The sequence below is a fragment of the Eurosta solidaginis genome, chromosome 5, assembly GCF_040869045.1.
Source record: "Eurosta solidaginis isolate ZX-2024a chromosome 5, ASM4086904v1, whole genome shotgun sequence".
Classification (NCBI taxonomy): Eukaryota; Metazoa; Arthropoda; class Insecta; order Diptera; family Tephritidae; genus Eurosta; species Eurosta solidaginis.
This window is the reverse complement of record NC_090323.1, coordinates 45,925,558-45,940,712: the sequence shown is the minus strand read 5'-3', so window position 1 is coordinate 45,940,712 and position 15,155 is coordinate 45,925,558. Positions and strand designations below refer to the sequence as shown.

The following is a 15,155-nucleotide window of genomic DNA, read 5'->3' as shown; positions in this document are numbered from 1 at the left end:
GCGATTCCTTTGATGCTAACTTTATCTTGGGTCCCGAATCGCGTGCGAGCTCCTGAAAAGGACGAGCTCGAAAAAAAGTTTTTTTCTGGAGTCACGCACAGTTTTGTAGTCAACACACTGTGCAACTGATACAACCAGTTCGAAGGTAGTTATGACACGTATAATGCGAAAATGTTACTTTGCAGGACAACTCTGGTATTTCTTCACTTAAAACCTTAAGGGTAAATAGCTTTGGGGTAAAGTAAGCTGGCATGCAGTTCCAGGTGTTTATTGGGTTATATGATTGCGGTGAGTTATAAAAGCAAACTATGACTACATAAAACTTGAAAAGATGCTCATCTTTTAAGGTTCAGTGCTCATATATGCTGTTCTTTATATTTTTGTTTCATTTTGTTTACGAAATAGATGGCAAGTCCATCTCACTCATATCTTCCATTTTGTGTATCCTCAACAAAGCTCTCTGACAGATCAATTCTAGATGCAAAGCTCTTCCATACCTAACCTAACATTTGACGATGCTGAAAATCGTGCGTACGTTTAATCAATATCTCCAATCCCAACAACGCCAGTGACAATATGTATGTGAACAACAACATAACAAATAACGGTGCTATATTCTCCATATCCACAGCGACCAAATCAATGCTTGGTACACAATTCAGCTTTTCTTTAATCCATTGACGAAGCTGTTTATTCCATACACCCGTCTCCAGCATGCGAATAGCTCTGAAAAATGAGTTTTTTAAATATTTTTATTTTTGCAACAAACTAACGTTACTTTAACCGCAAAAACTCCTTATAAGTCGAATTCTTGTGTAATTGTGTGTACATCGCATTATCTGGACGAAGCATTATTTCATTTAAATCACAAATCTCAGGCGGTAGAAAAACACGTTCCAGAAAGGGATAGGTAGTCGATGTTTCGAGCACGTAAACAAAGCCTGGCTCGTCGCGTACACGCATAACACCCTCGGTTGCAGAGATCCAAACTTTTGAAGGTTGTGCTTTTGACTCGATTTTGCGCTGTACAAAACGTCGTACATCGGGCAACTGAGAGGTCTGTATGGTGAGAAAAGCAAGAAATTTAAAAGAGTCAGATAGAGAGCGTATCTATATATAAAGGGGAGTTTCACTCATCATCATGGTTGCCACATCATTATTTTACTTGGGACAAAATTTCAAGGAAAAAAGACCAAATTAAAAACAAGTAAGGAAGGCTAAGTTCGGGTGTAACCGAACATTACATACTCAGCTGAGAGCTTTGGAGAGAAAATAAGGGAAAATCACCATTTAGGAAAATGAACCTAGGGTAACCCTGGAATGTGTTTGTATGACATGTGTATCAAATGAAAGGTGTTAATGATTATTTAAAACGTAGTGGGCCTTAGTTCTATAGGTGGACGCCTTTTCGAGATATCGCAATAAGGGTGGACCAGGGGTGACTCTAGAATATGTTTGTATGATATGGGTATCAAATTATAAGTATTAATGAGGAATTTAAAAGGAAGTAGCCCTTAGTTGTATATGTGAAGGCGTTTTCGAGATATCGACCAAAATGTGGACCAGGGTGACCCAAAACATCTTATGTCGGGTACCGCTAATTTATTTATATATGTCATACCGCGAATAGTATTCCTGCCAAGATTCCAAGGGCTTTTGATTTCGCCCTGCAGATCTTTTTCATTTTCTTCTACTTAATATGGTGGGTGTCACACCTATTTTAAAAAGTTTTTTTCTAAAGTTATATTTTGCGTCAATAAACCAATCCAATTACCATGTTTCATCTCTTTTTTTATATTTGGTACAGAATTATGGCATTTTTTTAATTTTTCGTAATTTTTGATATCGGAAAAGTGGGCGTGGTCATAGTCGGATTTCGGCCATATTTTATACCAAGATAAAGTGGCTTCAGATAAGTACGTGAACTAAGTTTAGTTAAGATATATCGTTTATTGCGCAAGTTATCGTGTTAACGGCCGAGCGGAAGGACAGACGATCGACTGTGTATAAAAACTGGGCGTGGCTTCAACCAATTTCGCCCATTTTCACAGAAAACAGTTATCGTCATAGAATCTATGTCTCTACCAAATTTCACAAAGATTGGTAAATTTTTGTTCGACTTATTGCATTAAAAGTATTCTAGACGAATTAAATGAAAAAGGGCGGAGTTACGCCCATTTTGAAATTTTCTTTTATTTTTGCATTTTGTTGCACCATATCATTACTGGAGTCGAATGTTGACATAATTTACTTTTATACTGTAAAGATATTAAATTTTTTGTTAAAATTTTACTTAAAAAAAATTTTTTTTTAAGTGGGCGGGTTCGTCATCCGATTTCGCTAATTTTTATTTAGCACACATATAGTAATAGGAGTAACGTGCCTACCAAATTTCATCATGATATCTTCAACGACTGCCAAATTACAGCTTGCAAAACTTTTAAATTACCTTCTTTTAAAAGTGTGCGGTGCCACGCCCATTGTCCAAAATTTTTCTAATTTTCTATTTTGCGTCATAAGTTCAACGCACCTACCAAGTTTCATAGCTTTATCCGTCTTTGGTAATGAATTATCGCACTTTTTCGGTTTTTCGAAATTTTCGATATCGAAAAAGTTGCCGTGGTTGTAGTCCGATTTCGTTCATTTTAAATAGGGATCTCGGATGAGCGGCTAGGAACCTACGTGCCAAATTTCATCAAGATACCTCAAAATTTACTCAAGTTATCGTGTTTACAGGCGGACGGACATGGATAAATGTGTTTCTTTTTTCACCCAGATCATTTTGATATATAGAAGTCTATATCTATCTCGATTAGTTTATGCCGTTACGGATTACCGTTATGCGAACAAAGTTAATATACTCTGTGGGCTCTGCTCAGCTGAGTATAAAAAACACCAAAATTGAAAAAATGGGACCAGCGGACCAAATGAGGTTGGAAAGGTCCAAATGGACCAAAGTGGCAACCGAGCTCAGTATAACTTACATTCAAAAATACATAATTATAGGGTAGAGGTTCCAAACCGACTTCCAAAGAGCTATCAGCTAATTGACCCAATGTTTTGATATTCGATTTTGGTGGCGCTTCCAGTAATGTTGAAAGTAAAATTGAAGTATAATAATTATAAACAAGAAATGTGAAAAGATAAAGTGATACAAATGCAATGCGTCCACCTATGGAAAATGGTACAATGCTGCTACCCTGACAGCAAGCCGAACCAAAAGCCATCAGCTGTGTTGCTAGCAGCGAAGGTTTATATGGCAAATGCGATTGAATGTTTCCTGATTCGAAAGCAAATATAATCCAAAATACGACTGCTAAAATTACCAACAGAACACCAAATACAAGCCAAACTGAACCTTCGAATGGTTGTAGAAAAGCATCACCTTTTAAGCTGCTACTGCGTGGTGTACGAAAGAGACAAACAGAACGATAAGATCCCGTTTGCACGATTGGCGAAAAAAATTTTAGACGATTTGTCGTGATTAGAAATGGTGTGGATACCAATTCAGTCCTCTCCATGACCGCGTCGCCAATTGCACCACCACTAGTCTCCGTTTTTCCCCAATGATTGTGAAATGTGAAGATCATTCTGATATGAGAAGAAGAGAGAAAAAGACAAAACGGTAACTTTACAGTCTTTTCATAACTGAAGTAAGTTAATAGTGTAGTGAATAAAAGCGCAAAGGATTTGATGGCTAGGTCATGTTATGCGAATAAACAAAAAGGCTCAATGGATCTGAAAACCTCTCGAAATAGTTTTGCTTCCAAAGAACCATGGCGGAACCAGTGGCAGCACGGCGACAAACATACAAACATAGTCAAAACTTCATGCACGTTCTTGTAATTCGATTGACTAATGTCAAAATTGTAGTGCGCCGTAAGGTGAAGTGTCAAATCATATAAAAAAGTCTCGATCAGCTGATTTCCGACCGCCATCTGTATGATTCCGCCATGCAAAAAATTCAGACTTATTCATTGTAGAACCATTGCCCCATGAACTGCAACTCTCTATTCCGCCCAATATTTATGTGCTTGTGATTTTGTCTCAGTGATAGAAACATCATGGTAAATAGTAGCGTCAACTAGGAAGAACTTGGGATACCTGTCTATGATAGCATTTTGGGTCTCTTTCACATTAGTGTCCGATTGGCGGCTGCCTTCTAAAGTCTGACAGGTTGACACGTTGATATACAAACAGAAAGAAAAACCTTTAGAGGTATTCATAGTACGAAAACGGTACTTGCCGAGTATACCAACGAGTTAGCTACACATGAAAGTTGTATGGATACACCATGTGGATCGTGGACTAAATATGGAAGGCTACTTATCTGATAGATGAAAGAGTGGCATATCATCGCGCTGCTACTACAAGTACTGGATTGTATCTGCTTATATCTCAAAAGGCAGATGAGGATGGAGATAATACCTGCGTGGTAGCTACTACTTTATCTATCCCATTTAGTTTATTATTTGAGTATAAAATTACTTAAATACGAGAGATCTTAGAAAATCAGGGTTTTCGAAGAATTTAACCCACTGAAGATTGCAGCTGCCACATGAGTTATTGTACTCAAACTTTATCCATATCGTATGAGTAAATATATTCCAGTACTCGGTAGCACTATTAACGTTTCCATCTATTATTAACCTCATTAATCCAATGCTGACATATATAATACTCATTAAGGCTCAAAGGCTCTAGAACTACTCTCGCTCTCGCTTTTAAAAGCAAATGCTTTGGATCGTAGTGCGCTAGCTAAATCTGTGACCCTCATAACATTGTATGGACGCATTACAAATATTCCAGCTTCTACTCCTGAGGCCGTTTTTCATCCGTTCGAGAATACTGAAATATTAAGCTTCTTATTGATCCCACCACTTCCTGAACTCTCACAGGTAGCATTGACTGTCTTAGTCCAGTATCCGAAAACTCACTCAGCTTGCGTCCTGAAACCTAAGGAGATCTCAGCTTAACGATTATAGTTCTGGATCGCATAACCGACTACGTACAGTTGAAAATAGGGCATATACAATTCAGAAAGTGCCACTTTAGGGAGTATTAAGTTGGCTGTCCTCAGGGCATTGCACGACGAAAGGCAAACACAGTCGTTGAGCTACCTATAACACCGCAGTCCTACAGAGTTACTTACATCGCAGATTAACCTTCAACAATGGACTTTTGCCATCTATATTCTAATCGGCTATGTTGCTGATAGATTTTAGATATGAGAAAAACATGTCGGTAATCGATGGTATATGTATTTTTAATATCAAGACTGGGTTCAAATATTTAAAGACCGTATTTTAAATATTGGGATCTTTATGCTGACTATACTTCAGTAAGAACGTGAAAATAATCAAAAAATACATTACGCGATTTCTTCGAATTTACGGTCTGCTCCTTTTAATTTTCACTACAAATCGGCGGGACGGGACCTACATATTTTATGCTGACTCCGAACGACAGGCTAATAAGTTTTCACTAAGAAGATTTTCATGGCAGAAACACACTCGGAGTTTTGCAAAATCACTGCCGGGAACCGATCTCGCTTGGAAAAACTTTTATAATTGAACAATTTTTGATTTTGGGTGGTTCAAGACTAGAACCCAGGCCTTAGACTGAAAAAATATGCACCATCGAATGACACAACATAAGTAAAATGAAATGTGTGGTTCCAAACTGAAACTTTTGCAAAAGGTTTGAGACTATCTTCAAGGTGGGAGATATCCCATTTTATTATTTCACGGAGTCAGAATTTTGGTGACGCGCAACTCGACAGCTGGTCAACGCATATGATACTTATCAGTAAACTGTTAGCGTAATGCGATTATTAGGACTCTAAAATTTTTTTATAATCCACATGTATATTGGATGCAAACCAATATTTTCCGCAGCAGGAGCGTATCAGATCCAAATCCGACAAAGGGCTTTCTATATCTCTAACAGCCCTTTTAACATAGACAAAGAACAACAGATCAGAACGCAAGATGCACTGAAGATGGCACAACGCCGAAAGGACTCGGATCATGATACAAATTCACAACATACATCCTGAAGTCCTTTTATGTAGTCTTCTTCTTCTTGTAGCGATAAGAAGGCTTCCCGAATGTTTTGGGAAATTTTATCGAATATTATGTTTTGCCGAATATTAAACCGGTAATTCCGGTACATGACACCATTTAAGGCACTCGGGAACGATTTGGTAAAACCACGTCAAATCCTCTATTTTATGTAGTTTCTGCAGCACTTTTAACAAAAGAACAAATGTTCATATTTTACTCACTCGCAACCGAAAAAATCCTTATATATCAATAGGACATGAAATCCAAAACGTGCAATCGTATCCACATCTGTACAATTTTCTGATAGCAAAAAGTTGAACAACACCGGTACAGGTGAGCTAATCGGACGTTCCGTAACCTGAAAAGATACAAATGAGACATACAAGAACTACCCATTTTCACTAGGCGTTTATTACAATCGCACCCGCAATCACTTACCGCTGTCGACACACGCATTCTTATGTCATGTAATTTATTGCGATGCCCATATTTGGAACGCAAGTGTAGTGTAGATAGATAACGATTGATGTGACATCCGCCCCAATTGCATTTGATTTCACGATCAATTGTCATATTTAATTTACCACCTAAATAACGACCATTATTAAAGACATCATATTTAATATAGAATTGAGTTGAGTTGTTGTCCGTTGTTGAGTTGAAGCCGATTGTTGCTCCGAGTGTTGATGTTGATGGTTTTGAAAATGCATAAGTAAGTTGTGCATTCACCGAGAGGTTAGCGTTCATAAAGAGACGTTTAAAGTTAACCAAATCAGCTGTGTGGTCGTAGAGTAGCCAGTTGTAGTGTTCGTTGTAGAGACGCCAACGGCTTAGCTAAGGATTGGGAAAGAAAATATACTACATATCTAGATATTAAGTATTTTCGTAAATGAAGGAGCATTTAAAAAGTTAAGGACAAATTGATATCACGGGTTGATAATACAGTTGATATCACTAAAAAGACAAAAATATTTAGCCCCGGGCGCAAGAAAACCTCATTACGCCACTGAGGCGTTGGTGTCTGCGTAAGGCTCATACAGATCATTAAATCATCTTCGGTACTCGCCATCGCCAACGCGTTGAGATCCTTAAATCTTTCAAAGAACTTTTCTCTCGAACCCTTCCAGAGCCGCTTCAGCTGATGTTGTCATGGTCCATGCTTCTGCACCATTTAGCAGGACGGGTATAAAATAAGTGACTTGTAGATCACCATTCTCGTTTGCCGAGAGGGAAATTTACTTTTCAATTGCCCACCCTTATCTAAAGTAGCATTTATTGGCAAGAGTGATTCTTCCAAGTGATTCCAAGGCGCATATGCGCTGACTTTTTGCTCGACCCATCTTTACCGCTTCTTTTTCCAGTTTTGAGTAGGCAGAACTAACGCCGCGGGTGTTCAAGCCGATGATATCAATGTCATCAGCATATGCTAATAATTGAACGCCTTTTTTAAATTTTTTTTCCGAGCGGTTAATTTCTGCAGCTAATATAATTTTCTCCATCATCAAATTAAAGATATCGCACCCTGTATGAAACCTCGTTTAGTTTCGAACGGCCCGAAGAGGTCCTTCCCAATTCGGACTGAGGTGATAGTGTTGCTCATCGTCATTTTGCACAGCCGTATAAGTTTTGCATGGAAACCAAATTCAGACATAGCGGCATATAGGCAGCTTCTTGTCGTCTAGTCGTAGGCGCCTTTAAAATCAACGAAGAGGTAATGTGTGTCGATGCTTTTTTCGCGGGGTTTTTCCAATATTTGGTACATCGTGAAAATCTGGCCGATTGTAGATTTACCAGGTCTGAAGCCGCACTGATAAGATCCAATCAGCCGATTCATTGTGACCTTCAATCTTTCGCACAATACACTTGACAGGGCCTTATATGCGATATTAAGAAGGCTGATTCCGCGTTAGTTGTCGCAGAGTTTGCAGTAAACTCTTTTTTGTGGACTAGGCACAAAGAACACTTAGAATCCAATCGTCGGGCATGCACCCGTTCGCCCATATTTTTCAAAGCAGCTGATGCATGCGCCTTACCAACTCCTCGCCGCTGTATTTGAATAGCTCCGCAGTCAATCCATCAACGCACGCGACCTTTTTATACTCAGTTGAGCAGAGCTCACAGAGTATATTAAGTTTGATTGGATAACGGTTGGTTGTACATATATAAAGGAATCGAGATAGATATAGACTTCCATATATCAAAATAATCAGGATCGAAAAAAATTTGATTGAGCCATGTCCGTCCGTTCGTCCGTCCGTCCGTCCGTTAACACGATAACTTGAGTAAATTTTGAGGTATCTTGATGAAATTTGGTAGGTATGTTCCTGAGCATTCATCTCAGATCGCTATTTAAAATGAACGATATCGGACTATAACCACGCCCACTTTTTCGATATCGAAAATTTCGAAAAACCGAAAAAGTGCGATAATTCATTACAAAAGACAGATAAAGCGACGAAACTTGGTATATGAGTTGAACTTATGACGCAAAATAGAAAATTAGTAAAATTTTGGACAATGGGCGTGGCACCGCCCACTTTTAAAAGAAGGTAATTTAAAAATTTGCAAGCTGTAATTTGGCAGTCGTTGAAGATATCATGATGAAATTTGGCAGGAACGTTACTCTTATTACTATATGTACGCTTAATAAAAATTAGCAAAATCGGAGAAGGACCACGCCCACTTTTAAAAAAATTTTTTTTCTTAAGTAAAATTTTAACAAAAAACTTAATATCTTTACAGTATATAAGTAAATTATGTCAAGATTCAACTCCAGTAATGATATGGTGCAAGAAAATTAAAAAATAAAAGAAAATTTAAAAATGGGCGTGGCTCCGCCCTTTTTCATTTAATTTGTCTAGGATACTTTTAACGCCATAAGTCGAACAAAAATTAACCAATCCTTTTGAAATTTGGTAGGGGAATAGATTTTATGGCGTTAACTGTTTTCTGTGAAAACGGGCGAAATCGGTTGATGCCACGCCCAGTTTTTATACACAGTCGTCCGCCTGTCCTTCCGCATGGCCGTTAACACGATAACTTGAGCAAAAATCGATATATCTTTCCTAAACGCAGTTCACATACTTATCTGAACTCACTTTATCTTGGTATGAAAAATGAACGAAATCCGACTATGACCACGCCCACTTTTTCGATATCGAAAATTACGAAAAATGAAAAAATGCCATAATTCTATACCAAATACGAAAAAGGGGATGAAACATGGTAAGGTAATTGGATTGTTTTATTGACGCGAAATATAACTTTAGAAAAACTTTATAAAATGGTTGTGACACCTACCATATTAAGTAGAAGAAAATGAAAAAGTTCTGCAGGGCGAAATAAAAAACCCTTAAAATCTTAGCAGGTATTACATATATAAATAAATTATCGGTATCCAACAGATGATGTTCTGGGTCACCCTGGCCCACATTTTGGGCGATATCTGTAAAACGCCTTCACATATACAACTACCACCACTCCCTTTTAAAACTCTCATTAATACCTTTAATTTGATACCCATATCGTACAAACTCATTCTAGAGTCACCCCTGTTTATGGCGATATTTCGAAAAGGCGAACACCTATAGAACGAAGGCCCACTCCCTTTTAAAAATACTCATTAACACCTTTCATTTGATACCCATATCTTACAAACAAAGTCTAGAATCACCCCTGGTCCAGAAAGGCCCACTCGCTCTTAAAATACTCATTAACACCTTTCATTTGATACCCATATCGTACAAACGCATTCTAGAGTCACACCTGGTCCATCTTTATGGCGATATCTCGAAAAGGCGTCCACCTATAGAACTAAGGCTCACTCCTTCTTAAAATACTCATTAACTCCTTTCGTTTGATACCCATATTGCACAAACGAATTCTAGAGTCACCCCTGGTCCACCTTTATGGCGATATCTCGAAAAGGGGTCCACCTATAGAACTAAGCCCCACGCCCTTTTAAAATAATCATTAACACCTTTCATTTGATACCCATATCATACAAACAAATTCTAAAGTCACCCCTGGTCCACCTTTATGGCGATATCTCGAAAAGGCGAACACCTATAAAACGAAGGCCCACTCCCTTTTAAAAATACTCATTAACACCTTTCATTTGATACCCATATCGTACAAACAAAGTCTAGAGTCACCCCTGGTCCACCTTTATTGCGATACCTCGAAAATGCGTCCACCTATAGAACTAAGGCCCACTCCCTCTTAAAATACTCATTAACTCCTTTCGTTTGATACCCATATTGCACAAACGAATTCTAGAGTCACCCCTGGCCCACTTTTATGGCGATATCTCGAAACGGCGTCCACCTATAGAACTAAGGCCCACTCCCTTTTAAAATACTCATTAACACCTTTCGTTTGATGTCCATATTGTGCAAACAAATTCTAGGGTCACCCCTGGTCCACCTTTATGGCGATATCTCGAAACGGCGTCCACCTATGGAACTAAGGATTACCCCCTTTTAAAATACTCATTAACACCTTTCGTTTGATACCCATATTGCACAAACGAATTCTAGAGTCACCCCTGGTCCACCTTTATGGCGATATCTCGAAAAGGGGTCCACCTATAGAACTAAGCCCCACGCCCTTTTAAAATAATCATTAACACCTTTCATTTGATACCCATATCATACAAACAAATTCTAAAGTCACCCCTGGTCCACCTTTATGACGATATCTCGAAAAGGCGAACACCTATAAAACGAAGGCCCACTCCCTTTTAAAAATACTCATTAACACCTTTCATTTGATACCCATATCGTACAAACGCATTCTAGAGTCACCCCTGGTCCATCTTTACGGCGATATCTCGAAAAGGCGTCCATCTATAGAACTTAGGTCCACGCCCTTTTAAAATACTCATTAATACCTTTCATTTGATACCCATATCGTACAAACGCGTTCTAGAGTCACTCCTGGTCCAGAAAGGCCCACTCCCTCTTAAAATACTCATTAACACCTTTCATTTGATACCCATATCGTACAAACGCATTCTAGAGTCAACCCTGATCCACCTTTATGGCTATATCCCTAAATGGCGTCCACCTATAGAACTATGGCCCACTCCCTCATAAAATACTCTTTAATGCCTTTCATTTGATACGCATGTCATATAAACACATTCCAGGGTTTCCCTCGGTTCATTTTTCTACATGGTTATTTTCCCTTATGTTGTCACCATAGCTCTCAACTGAGTATGTAATGTTCGGTTACACCCGAACTTAACCTTCCTTACTTGTTGTTTTTATACTCAATTGAGCAGAGCTCACAGAGTATATTAACTTTGATTGGATAACGGTTGGTTGTACAGGTATAAAGGAATCGAGATAGATATAGACTTCCATATATCAAAATCATCAGGATCGAAAAAAAATTTGATTGAGACATGTCCGTCCGTCCGTCCGTTAACACGATAACTTGAGTAAATTTTGAGATATCTTGATGAAATTTAGTATGTAGCTTCCTGACCACTCATCTCAGATCGCTATTTAAAATGAACGATATCGGACTATAATCACACCCACTTTTTCGATACCGAAAATTTCGAAAAATCGAAAAAGTGCGATAATTCATTACCAAAGACGGCTAAAGCGATGAAACTTGGTAGGTGAGTTGAACTTATGATGCAGAATAGAAGATTAGTAAAATTTTGGACAATGGGCGTGGCACCGCCCACTTTTAAAAGAGGGTAATTTAAAATTTTTACAAGCTGCAATTTGGCAGCCGTTGAAGGTATCTTGATGAAATTTGGTAGGCACGTTACTCCTATTACTATATGTGTGCTAAATAAAAATTAGCGAAATCGGATGACGACCACGGCCACTTTTAAACAAAATTTTTTTTTTCAAAGTCAAATTTTAACAAAAAATTTAATATCTTTACAGTATATAAATAAATTATATCAATATTCAACTCCAGTAATGATATGGTGCAACAAAATACAAAAATAAAAGAAAATTTCAAAATGGGCGCGGCACCGCCCTTTTTCATTTAATTTGTCTAGGATACTTTGATTGCCATAAGTCGAACAAAAATTTACCAACCCTTGTGAAGTTTGGTAGGGGCTTAGCTTCTAGGACGATAACTTTTTCCTTTGAAAAAAGGCGAAATCGGTTGAAGCTGCGCCCAGTTTTTATACACAGTCGACCGTCTGTCCTTCCGCTCGGCCGTTAACACGATAACTTGGGCAAAAATCGATATATCTTTACTAAACTCAGTTCACGTACTTATCTGGACTCACTTTGTATTGGTATAAAAAACGGCCGAAATCAGAATATGACCGATATCGAAAATTGCGAAAAATAAAAAAAATGCCATAATTCTATACCAAATACGAAAAAAGGGATGAAACATGGTAATTGGATTGGTTTATTGACGCAAAATATAACTTTGGAAAAAACTTTGAAAAATGGGTGTGACACCTACCATATTAAGTAGAAGAAAAAGAAAAAGATCTGCAGGGCGAAATAAAAAACCCTTGAAACTTTGGCAGGAATACTGTTCGTGGTATTACATATATAAATAAATTAGCGGTACCCGACAGATGATGTTCTGGGTGATTCTGGTCCACATTTTGGTCGATATCTGGAAAACTTCTTCACATAAAAAAATTTAAAACGCCTTCACATATACAACTACCACCACTCCCTTTTAAAAGCCTCATTAATACCTTTAATTTGATACCCATATCGTACAAACACATTCTAGAGTCACCTCTGGTCCACCTTTATGACGATATCTCGAAAAGGCGTCCACCTATAGAACTAAGGCCCACTCCCTTTTAAAATACTCATTAACACCTTTCGTTTGATACCAATGTCGTACAAACACATTCTAGAGTCACCCCTGGTCCACCTTTACGGCGATATCTCGAAACGGCGTCCACCTATGGAAGCAAGGGTCACTCCCTTTTAAAATACTCATTAACACCTTTCATTTGATACCCATTACGTACAAATATATTCTAGAGTCAGCACTGGTCCACCTTTATGCCGATATCTCGAAAAGGCGACCACCTATAGAACTATGGCCCACTCCCTCATAAAATACCCTTTAATACCTTTCGTTTGATACACATGTCATACAAACACATTCCAGGGTTACACTCGGTTCATTTTCATACATGGTTATTTTCCCTTATTTTGTCACCATATCTCTCAACTGAGTATGTAATATTCGGTTACACCCGAACTTAACCTTCCTTACTTGTTTTTAATCTGGTCATTGCTATTCTGACTTCATCGTAATCGGGTGGGGGCATTTATTCCATCATCATCGACTGCGGGAGCGGGTTCGTCATCCCTGTGCGGTAAATCGCTGTCTTCATTTAGGCGAGTAGAGAAGTGTTCCCTTCATAATCTAAGTACTGTCGACGGTGCATTTAGGGTACTTAAAATGACATATATTTTTAAAATGATATGTGGTGATTGCTGACGTCACTAGGTTAGTTAATAATCACGCAACAACAAACACATGAAACAGCCACTCTTATGTACAAGGCAACAAAGAAATACCAAACACACACACTCAGATGTAGTCATCAGCCGAAGTTGTTACTCACACATACACACGCATATATGTAGCTTAATTACCAAGCAGGAGATAGAGCAGTTCTGGAAGGCGAAACGTGTAGACTTTAGTAGAAATATGTTAATGAAGCAACGGAGAGTATAAAAGCAAAGCAAACTGCGTAGTCAGTATTCAGTTTTGATTTAAGCGCGCTATTGGTTGGGAAGTATTAGTGTTATTGTGAAGTACTATCAAAGTAGTCTAATAAAGACCATTTTGCATTATTGAATATTGGAGTTAAATATTCAAATTTTGAGCAATTCGAACGTTAGCAGAAGGTTTGGAATAAGCGGAATACCCCAAAATTCGTTACAATATCATAAGTATTTACTAACATACCCATGAGATATGTCCCTGCTGGAACTTTGAGCATGTTACGTTTAAATGTTAGAATCCACAACCTACCGTGTTCATCACGTGCTCTGATTTATTGCAATTCATATCGACATATGTGCCCAAAATTTGACGCTTATGCAGTAAATACCGATATTCGAAATCATCATCCAAATTAATACCGTTAATGTTTACGAAACGTGTATGCCATAATTTCTCGCTAACCATGTGAGCTAAGTGTCGCTGCGCTGCAATATAAATATTTTGTGTTTGAAAAAAATTTGTTTAACAAAAGAAGCTGGACTCGCTCAACTCGATACATCCCAAAGGAAACAAAAAAAAATATATACCAAAGTAATTTCTTGGCTCAATAATATTAGCTTTAAAACTCACTTTCCATGCTCCAGCAATTGAAAAATACAACAGCATTAATATTAAAACTTAGAAAATGGTTTATAATAAAATTTAAAAGTGTTTTATCCATAATATTTTGGAAATGTTTGCTGGTTTGCAGGACTCAACGTTTAACACACTTTTACAAATTTTGTCATCTATGTGCGTATTTATATTAGTTCATAATGTCCCTTTTCCAACAACAAATAAAAAAATAAAACTTTTTTTTAGTATTTTACCTGTCAACGATATTACGCACTAATCAACATGTTAAAACAAATAAACTGCATAATCACTCAATTAGTGCTGACAAAAGACTTAAAGGCACTAAAAATTGCCTATAATCAAAAAAATTTCAAATTAACCCTTTAAAATGAAAAATATTTCTTGGAGCCCTGTTCATCTAGCTCATTGTTCTAAACGAGTATACGAAGCAACTATGGGATAGAAAATTATTCGTTTATCTAAAGATGGGCCAAGACCAAATAATAATTCTAAAAGTAATTCAGTTTAACACCCGCGCCGTTAGTTATGCTTATTCCAAACTGGAATAAGAAGCGGTAAAGATGGGTTTGATGGTGAATGAGGAAAAAACGAAGTACCTGCTGTTATCGAGCCCAGAGTCAGCGCATATGCGCCTTGGCAAGCACGCTATTATTGGCAGCAATAATTTCGTAATAGTAAAAGGCTTCATTTATTTGGGAACCAGCATTAACACTAACAACAACATCAGCTCTGATATCCAGTGAAGAATCACTCTTGCCAATAAATGCT

At 37.8% G+C, this 15,155-nt stretch overlaps 1 protein-coding gene across 1 annotated transcript; it reads right to left on the bottom strand.

Annotated features, from left to right (window-relative positions):
- Positions 1 to 294: 294 nt before the first annotated feature.
- On the bottom strand, positions 295 to 14,504 carry LOC137252197 (ionotropic receptor 75a-like). Its single transcript, XM_067787580.1, has 7 exons — positions 14,382 to 14,504; positions 14,061 to 14,236; positions 6,504 to 6,899; positions 6,287 to 6,423; positions 2,985 to 3,591; positions 779 to 1,059; positions 295 to 726 (listed from the first exon to the last, which is right to left on the bottom strand). Exons 1-7 carry the CDS (start codon positions 14,470 to 14,472, stop codon positions 498 to 500), a joined length of 1,917 nt encoding a protein of 638 aa, XP_067643681.1. The 5' UTR covers positions 14,473 to 14,504; the 3' UTR covers positions 295 to 497.
- Positions 14,505 to 15,155: the final 651 nt, after the last annotated feature.

Coding starts and splice junctions, on each gene's coding strand:
- LOC137252197 (XM_067787580.1), bottom strand. CDS start 14,472: ATGGATAAAACACTTTTAAATTTTATTATAAACCATTTTCTAAGTTTT. Junction 6,424..6,503: donor GAATGCGTGTGTCGACAGCG/GTAAGTGATTGC, acceptor GTATCTTTTCAG/GTTACGGAACGTCCGATTAG. Junction 3,592..6,286: donor AAGGATTTTTTCGGTTGCGA/GTGAGTAAAATA, acceptor TTCTCATATCAG/AATGATCTTCACATTTCACA.